At 38.4% G+C, this 9,487-nt stretch overlaps 2 protein-coding genes across 2 annotated transcripts; both read right to left on the bottom strand.

The window, feature by feature from the left end:
- Positions 1-955: 955 nt before the first annotated feature.
- lrit2 (leucine-rich repeat, immunoglobulin-like and transmembrane domains 2) lies at positions 956-3,832 on the bottom strand. The gene is made up of 3 exons (XM_015383098.1): positions 3,723-3,832; positions 2,728-3,509; positions 956-1,740 (listed from the first exon to the last, which is right to left on the bottom strand). The coding sequence occupies exons 1-3, from the start codon at positions 3,830-3,832 to the stop codon at positions 956-958; spliced, it is 1,677 nt and encodes a 558-aa protein (XP_015238584.1).
- A 1,878-nt stretch (positions 3,833-5,710) lies between these two features.
- Positions 5,711-8,767, bottom strand: lrit1 (leucine-rich repeat, immunoglobulin-like and transmembrane domains 1). Its single transcript, XM_015383097.1, has 4 exons — positions 8,549-8,767; positions 7,824-8,284; positions 7,344-7,649; positions 5,711-7,223 (listed from the first exon to the last, which is right to left on the bottom strand). The coding sequence occupies exons 1-4, from the start codon at positions 8,668-8,670 to the stop codon at positions 6,154-6,156; spliced, it is 1,959 nt and encodes a 652-aa protein (XP_015238583.1). The 5' UTR covers positions 8,671-8,767; the 3' UTR covers positions 5,711-6,153.
- Positions 8,768-9,487: the final 720 nt, after the last annotated feature.

Raw genomic sequence — 9,487 nt, 5'->3', positions numbered from 1 at the left:
CCCTAGTGGCCAGAAGTGCCTTTAAGCTCTTGTCATTACAGAGATTTTGTGTACAACAATATGTTTAAAAAAATAAATAAAAAAATTATGGAATCAGACAGATCACACTTTAATCAGAGGATTAATAGAGAATTTAGTCAGGAATCATCATGAAAGTGTAGAAGTACACATTGAGTGGAAACAACAGATCTGTAAATGGCCTCTTTTCAAGAAAGATAAGTAAAGAGCGAACTGTATGCACTGAATTTTCTTATTTTTAACTGAGTTAAAATGCATTTGTATAAGGACTCTATGGTACACTCTTAATTTTCATTAAAACAGAGATATAATGTCCTGCTGATAAAGATTCAGATGAAAAATCATTATAATCTTCCAGCTGTATGTAGAAATTCATGACAACACAGCTTATGTAACAAATCCTCTGAGTGACTGTGCTGAAAAATCAGAGTATGTCTTAACATTTGTCTTTTCTTTAATCCAGCTTAAATGTGCTGCATATCTTTTACAAAACATTACATCTAGAGGTCTGGAAAAAGGAAGACTTGTTGAATAAGTTTTATTTGTAGTAAAACATAAAACAGTACCCATAATGTAAGACAGAGTCAATATCATGATATCTATTCACATACCTGTGATAAATAAATGCATTAAGCATGTGTATTACAAATGAACTGGCTTATAAATACTTCTTTTTGAGCATATTTGTATGTAATTATAGTTATCAACAATGTTTGCCTGCAGCAAGGAAGAAAGGCATTTTCAGGTGACAGCTTACGTTTCCAATGGGAACTTCAAAAATATAAACTAAAAGAATTTAAAGCTTTCAACTTGTGTGCAATCATTGAACAAAGTCATTTGATTCCAATAAATATAAATAAAAAGCTGCAAGATGGCACAGACTAGAAATAAAGATGTGCATTTTTATTTTACACAGATGGAATTTCCAACTTTGATGTTAGTATAAGTGAGCAGCACTTCCACCTTTGCTCTTGTCTTCAGATTTTCTCCTTTTTGTTGGTTTTTCTGAATCCCTACATAGGGCTTCGTCACTGGCTGCCTGCATGCTGTCGAAGGTGTTCTGCCTTTCCAGGCCCTCTGCGTTCTCGCCACGTCTACTGCGCTTCTTCCAGAAATCCATACAGTGGTCCATACAGCCGAACCTTGTCTCTGTAGTGCATACATACATGCCTGCAGGCACTGCCAAAACCATGGCACAGACAATGACAATAATGTGGATAAGTCTTTCCCTCTGCTCCATCTCACTAATGTCACTTCCTGTTACAAAAATTATGCACTGACCCTCTCTGGGTGGGTGGTTCTTCAGGGTGACGCACACCTCATATTTGGTGGCAGGGAGCAGGTCGCTGACTGAGTAGGTGTTTATGCCAGGGCCAATAAAGATCATTTCTTTCTTGGGGGAAGAATACTTACCAAAGTGGATGGTGAACCACATGTCTGCAGGATTGTCCGTCACAGCATACCACTCCAGGGTAATGCCATAAATGGTTTGCTTGGCAATCCGGATGTCAATGTGGGGACTATCATCAGATGACAGTATGGGTACAGGGGGTGGAAGAGGGGCAGCAGAGTTGGAGGAATCAATGTTGAGTGAGATACTGACAGAGGAGTTCCCAATAAAATTGTTGGCCATGCAAGTGTAGATTCCACGATCTGCTAGGTGTACAGATGGGATCACCAGCTGGGATGTGATGGTCTCCTCGTCTATCTGAGTCTGGGTAGCTTCAAGGATACAAGAAAAAGAAAACATAAAACACAATATTTTCAGAAAATCTATTGTAGTATGTACGTATCTCATAATCACAGGTGTCAAGTAACAAAGTACAAATACTTTAAACTTTACTTAAGTAGAAATTTTGGCTATCTATACTTTACTGGAGTACTATTTTAAAAAATTACTTTTTAATTCTACTAACATTTTTTTTTGCAATTATCTCTACATTCTACTTCTTACATTTTCAAAAACAGTTTTGTTTCATTTAAGCTCATTTTCAATATGGTCTGTTGGTAGTTCAAAAAAATTAAACCAACAAAATCATTTGTTTCAGCCACACAGTGAATTTATTTGTGCTGGGAATTAGTACTGCACCAACATCTGGTTCGCCACATACCAAAATAGGTAGTTAAATTTGACATTGTTGCCATTAGTTATAAAATTAAGGCAATGAAGTATATGGAAATTATCATTCACGATTGTAGAAAGATGTTCCATTAATAGGCAGTGCAGTAAAGCATCTGTCCATGGCACCTTTTCCTGCATTACTTTTTTACTTTGAGTAGTTTTAAAAATTAAAATTAAAAATGTTACTTTTACACTTTTAATGGAGAAAGTTGACTCTACATGGGTAATAAACATGAATACTTTTGACACCTCTGTTCCTAATTTAGAGCAACTTTACTGTACGCCAATGCTCTTTACTTTGCTCGACTATAGTCCGTTTTCTCTAAGATAGAACAACATACCGGTAGTAAAAACAAGAACCTAAAACTTATATGAATTCAGATTTTCTCGTGGTTTAATTTAACAGTAGATTTCTTCATCCCAATGGGTTTTTTGCAAATGACATGCCCCGGTGGTTTGATCTACCTCCAGTGAGCAATATGAAAGTGGACAGTAAAAACGTCCTATTTTTTAAAAGACCAGCATATATTTCATGACATATATAAAAAAGATCTTCAGTTTTGCAGTAAATGACATTCAAAACTTACAAGAAAATCCTCTGATAATCTTCAGAGGGTACATCCACTGAATGCTTGGTAGAGGTCTGGCTTGGACAAGGCACGTCAGAGTTGCATTTGCTCCCAGAGATAAAGAAATGTTATACTCTGTGACAGAAGCCACCGGCTCCATGCAGGTTTTTAGCTGGATCTCATGGAAATACTTTTCTGCTTTGGAGGCTGGGCCTAAGCACTTCAAGTATGAGTTCATGAGGATGATAGGTGGGCTGACCTCGCGGATGAATTCAACAAAACCTTTAAGTCGGCAGTCACATGACCAGGGATTGTCATGTAGTGCCAAAACCACGTTAGAAACCATTCCTTCTTTCCCCCACGCTTTCTCTGCGGTTTGGTAAAGAGGCCAATTTGTGAACACTTCTTTTGATACGATTCTAAGCTGATTGAAGGATAAATCTAAATAGGTCAGTGCTGGCAAGTGTCTTAGAGCATGCTCTGGCAAGACATCTAGACGATTGTGCTTGAGGTCCAAGATTTTAAGTCTGGGCGTGCTCTGAAATGCTGTCCATGGTAGCGAAGTCAGCTTGTTGCCTTGTAGCCTTAGCTCAGTCAGGTTGGCAAGTCCCTCCAGGCTTTTGATGTGCATCAAGGTGATCTCGTTGAAATTTAGCCAGAGAAACTCTAAGGCATGAACTTGAGAGAAGGAACCTCTGGGTATTTCAGTCAGGTGGCAGTTTTCGATTCGGATTTTAGTAAAATCATTAGGGATATTCTCTGGGATCTGTCCCATGGAGGTTTCCATACACAGTAGGGACCTAGAACGATATACATAGGAAAGGTTTTACAAGAGAAGTTGTTCCTAGTCATGAAGCAGGTGCAGCATCCTCTAGAATTAGCCAATATTTTCATTATATGAGATATTCCCCTTTGATTAAAAATGCTAAGGAAAATTTTACACTTTCAAAATTAGGCCATAACTTAGATATAAGTAACTGTTTAATGTTTTTAAAGTATAAAGCATTGCCTACCTTCCCAAATAATCATTAGTGCAGGAGCAGCCCAGCAGACAAGTAGAAAATCCAGGACTGATAATGTTTAACACAAAGAAGATACCTAACCAAGTGCAAAACGCGTCCATGTTCCTGGATGAGTATGTGAAGAAGGCCGGTGAGAGCAGGACATGCCTATCGGCTGCATGGAGAAAAGCCTATTACCTTAATCTGGTTTGACGCAATGTTTAAGACACCAAATGACATGTGAGACAAGTGAAAGGTGTATTAATAGCAGTGGTCTACTTGCCTAAAAAAACATTGCCTGATCTGATATAAACAAGTTCCAAACATCTCGACCACTTAGTTGATCAAATAAGGATCTTTCTTTTAATTGTGGCCTCAAAATCATCCTAATTCAATTTATTTGTTCCCAATCATTGCAGCAGCTCTTACATGATAAATAGGAGGTCCATCTGTACTAAGTGGGCCAGAGCCTGTCAGGCTTAACGGTGCTGAGAGGGAGGGCTATGGTGAGATAGAGACAGATGTCTGGAAAGGACTGTAATCTGACCTCAATAATCGGAACCCTGGCTGTCTTTCAGGTTACTCGAGTCAGTATTTTAAAATCAGAAAGGTAGACAAACAAATACACTATGGTTAACCTGTTTAACATTACCTTACTGTGTTTTGATTGATTGATTGACTTTATTGATCTCACAGTGGAGTAATGTACCCATTACATCAGCTCAAATAGTCAAAAAGAGAAGAAGAAGGTGCCAAAGGAATAAAAAGGGTGCATTGGATATATATAGTATATACAGCTTCCTTCTTTATATATATATATGAGGGTTATTATACAGAGTTATTGCACAGGGTGTTTACATAGGTATTTATATAGATGGATATTTATATATATAGTTATTTTACTGGGTGTCAAATATTGAAAAACAGGTTATTGCACAGGGTATCAAATAGTAATTGCTTATTATACATTGCACAAGTTATTGCCGTTGCAGTGCCGCATTGTAGAGTATTGTGGCAGTAGGGATAAATTACCTGCGGCAGCGAACCTTTTTACAAACAGGTTATTTTGCAGAGATTTCAATCAGCTTGATTAATCTAATAAGTAATTAGGGTCATCTTTTAGTTTCCAAATATCTTGACAATAACGGATTCAACATTTTGATTTAACTTAGATTGTTTTACTTATAATTAGCCATAACATTTTGTATTCTCGAGTTAGACTGTAATGCCATATTGTTATTCTTTAACTTTTTTTGATGCTGTTATGCTTTTTGTTTTGTTAAGCTATACTTTTGTGGGCAAAGAACAACAAAAACTTAACACCAATTTATATGTTGACATGTATACTGTAGCTTAACCAATTAGCAAGATTAGGTTAATGGTTTTGATTTGGTATTAACCACATGTAAGTCAATTGCAAAGCAAAGCATGCAATGTTTTTAAAATAATGTTCTTTTAAAACCCTCTATGAGAAAATGCCTTGAGGACAAAATTTCATAACCAGAAACATTTATCTTCTGGACCACAGATACATTACTCAGAGAGAAGAATTTTGTTTTGAGATATTTTTTAGTCTCGACTTACACAGCTGGCTGAGGAACCTGAGTGACAAACCAAAGAGAGGAATATTTTAGTCTGTATGATTCTCAGTGACCCTTAATTTTATAATTGAATGAAAGAAACAACATTGTTTTTCCGAGTGATTTATACACCAATCCTTTGTTTTTTACAGTCTTCACCCACAACCTTTATTTGGATTTGGATTCCCAGCTCTAAACTATTTATTTGTTTCTCCTCACCCCCTTGTTATGTGATCAGTCTAACAGAAGAATTTCAAATTGGCCTTTTCATTTTCACCTCATTCCATTGCTTTTATTCATTCATTGATTGATTTCAGGGAAATAACTTATGAACATAATTCAATATAAAAAAATGTTTATTTTCAGTAAGATGCATGAAGTTAATATTGCAAATGTTTACATATTACAAAATGCATTGTAGTTTAGGAAACTGAGCCAACAGCCAATCTGGCACATTATCTTACTGACATAAAAAACAGACTAAAGAGACTGTTGGTTCTCTAAACTTTTCGATTTATAATATTAGATTTGAACACAAAGCAGAAGTTACATTAAGGAAGAAAACAGATAACTGGGTTTTTGAAAGTTGAGGGCATCAAGAGATAAAAACATCACTTCCATTGGTGCATAACAGAATAAAAAAAAAAGATATTTTTAAATAAATATATTATGTTAAAAATCACTTATTTGACCTTGTTTTCCATTTCTGCTTCCAGTCAAAGTTTATTGTTGAGTCTGTTCCTGTAAAGGCAATTCTCAAAACAAAACGTCCACTTGAGACTCTGATCAGTCCTGTCCCCTTTTCAATAAACATCATCCTTAAAACAAAGTGCGTCTTCTTGAGACCGAGTGTGTTTTCTGTTTTAACAGAAGTACTCATTAGGTGGCCCTTCAGTCCTCGCTATAGCCTCCGAGTCAACACTAGACCTCGCCGAGAGGAGCCTGTTGGATTCATCTGGGTTTAATCTGGTCAGATATTCACCTTCCATCCCTTTAGCTTTGCCTCCAGGACCAAGAGTCTCGAACGTTACATAGGAGTCCTGCATGTCTTTTGTCTGCCTGCCCAGCATCTTTTGTAAGCGTTTCTTTATCGCACCGCAGCACACAATCAGAGTCAGGGGCACGGCGATCACACATGCCACGGTTATCACCACCACATTAATGAGCTTCTGAGTCCCGCTGGCGCTGGCAGCTTCGTCCGTTGAGAAGATTACACACTGCTCCTTTTTCGGAATCAAGCCTTTGACGCAAATGCATGCAATGTACTTTGTCTTTGGAACAAGGCCTTCAATGGTGATACGGTTCTTCCCAGCACCCACATTAATGCGACGCATGTCTCTCTCACCAAAAACAGCATATAGTACACTGAATTCAGTGGTGTTGGTCGCTGTTGGGGCACGCCAGTTTAAAGAGACAGTGTGATCTGTGTCCCCGATTACCTTCACTGAACGTACCACCCTCTTTTCAGGAAGTTGCTGCAGGGACGATGCATTAGCCACCAAGTTACTCAAGCCTTCTTGACCCACCTCCCCTGACTTCTTAGGGAAAGATCCCTTCGCCGTTCCTTGAGAAATCCCATCAGAAACACTGTAGCTCTCAATTTCATACCTCCCAGTCACTCCTTTACCATTAAGAGGTTCAATAATAGGCTGGGCAGCAGTACTTGTTGGTGGCGGAACATATCTTGCGATGAGTTTTTCCTGGTATGCTGCTCTTCCCATGCTGCCAGGTTTCTTTCTGCTGCCTTTCTTAGAAACGCCACTGACTGCTTCCTCCGAGCGAATGGAGTCGGTGATTACCAAGGAGATGATGGCGTCTGCAGTACCCACAAAGTTGGTGGCTTTGCACACATACTTCCCAGAATCTCTGTAGGAGACTGCAGGGACACTCAGGATTGACCAAATGATGCCTTCCTTTGAAAGCTCTTGCTGAACTGAAAAAAAAAAAAAAAATCCAACAATTACACCCATGGAGTTGAAGCAATGGACAAATCAGATAATAATTTATTTTTCTGTTTTTCAGGCTTGGACAAAAGTAAAAGGACTGAACTAACCTGTGCCATTCATTTTCTTGCCATCGGCACGACTCCAGGACAGGTCCGGAATAGGGACACCAACAGTTCCGCAGCGCAGCAGGACGTTGTTGCCTAGAGAGCTCCGAACGCGAGCGACAGCCGTGTGAACCCTGGGGGCCTGGCACCTCTGCAGTTCCGCTTCAGTAAAGAAAACTCCAGACAGGCTTTCAGGATCGGCGCACCTCAGCCTGGTGTCAATTAGTGCCACGGATGATGATGGGGACTTCTGAAACTGGACGAGGTCATAGAGTCTGCAGTCACACAGCCATGGGTTATCATGAAGGCCTGCAGAACCAAAAGAAACAAAGGTTGTATGCTTAGACAATATTTACATTTAAATTAGTCAAGCCCCTTGAAAGACTGTAGATACGTAATAACTATTGTTAGACTAATCCCTAACTCAAAGGCAGTTCTTAAAAAAACTTTCCAGTATACTAAGTGCCAAAGCTTGATCCTTACCCAGAATAAGTTTGGAAGACTCTGAGTCTTGGGAAGGCTTCACGCTCAGCCACATTGTCAGTGCTTCAGCAGGAAGTGTGGTGAGGCTGTTGCTGGATAAATCCAGATAGGTGATGTTTTTAATGTACATGATGGCCGAGGCCGGGATGGAGGATATCTTGTTGTTGTGTAAGTCTAGAAGCCTCAGGATCGGCATGTCGATCAGAGCTTCCCAGGGGAAGGAAGTGAGGGAGTTTCCATCCAGCCGGAGCTCATCCAGGTTGTAGAGACCCCGAAAACTGTCTGCATTAAGTGAGTTCAGGGAATTGAATGACATCCAGAGAAACTCCAGACTGTTGAGGTAGTGAAAGTTGTTGCTTGCGATGCGCGTAATTGCCGTCTTCTCTATACGTAGCTTTGATGTGTCAGAAGGGAAATTTGGGGGAATCACAGTGATCTCTGGGTCGTTACATAGCACACTCCTAAAGAAATAAGTTAAAGAGATATTATCTTCCAACTGAGAATAAATGTGAGAATAATCTTGTACAAATGGAGGTTTTCTGAGAAACCAAACATCTTTTAAGCTTTTATTTTGATTTAATAAACATTCTTAGGAAAAAAGGTGGTAACCTATTGTTCTGTAACAAGCTAAACAGATTAAATAAAAGCCCAGGAAAACTGCTTATTACATAGAGTGATCAAATAGTGGAAAGCAGCAGTAGAATAATTTAAATAAAATAACTTACCTTGCTTTTGATCCATCACTTAACTTGTGGAAGAAGCAGCTGCATTGTGAAGGGCATGAAGTGCTTAAAAAGGGAAGAAAAACTAAAGCCAGGCAAAAAGCAGGAAGAAAATGACGGCTCATGTTTTCTCCTATCTGCAAGCAACTAAAACTCTACAAGACTAAACTACAGTTAATCAAAGGAAATAAGACCTAAGGGAACGTCAGATGCATCGCGGTAGTTCTCAGGCTCACAGCTCCAACTGCTCTGCCTGCTCTGAATCCACAGATAAAAAAGGGATAGGCAGGGATTAGAAGAGGACTTGGGTTATTTTCATTCAGACGATTAGGCTATTCTTTCCTCAAAGCTGATAGGCTGCATGCTTTTCACTTTCAGGACTCATTTGAAACTGTGTATTTACTGCCTAAATATGAAGGGATCCTAAACATAGCAGCAAAGGCTGCAAGTGGATGGGGACATAAATAAAACAAAATGATTAAGCAGTTTGAGGAATCTAGAATTTTTATGTGGGATTGATAAAAATAAACAGTGAAGATGGTAGAAATGCTTTTGACTTCCCTCTTGTAAATTTAATAGATACATAATATATGAGAAAATTACATTAAAAAGTCATTTGAAAATTTAAACTGCAAGCATTTCTCTATATTTAATTTCAGTATTTATCAGAAAGATAAATGACCAGTAGATGGCAGTTGAGAGTAAAGAGAGGTGTGAAGTTTTTTGTTTTGCATTGACATTTGAATTGTTCATATTTATCATATTTTTATATGCACACACTTGTAAATGTATAGAAACCCTGTTTCTAGATCTTCTACAACTATGAAACATGAGTAAAAACTAATTTTGTAAACAATTATTTATTTCCTCTGTCCCAACTAATAAGAAGAGACAAGATCTAATCCATGTAAAGTCCAACTTATTTATAAACCCTTAATATAT

Source organism: Cyprinodon variegatus, unplaced genomic scaffold, assembly GCF_000732505.1.
Source record: "Cyprinodon variegatus isolate N-32 unplaced genomic scaffold, C_variegatus-1.0 Scaffold276, whole genome shotgun sequence".
Classification (NCBI taxonomy): domain Eukaryota; kingdom Metazoa; phylum Chordata; class Actinopteri; order Cyprinodontiformes; family Cyprinodontidae; genus Cyprinodon; species Cyprinodon variegatus.
Note: the sequence above shows the minus strand (reverse complement) of the source record. Positions and strands in the feature narration are given on the sequence as shown.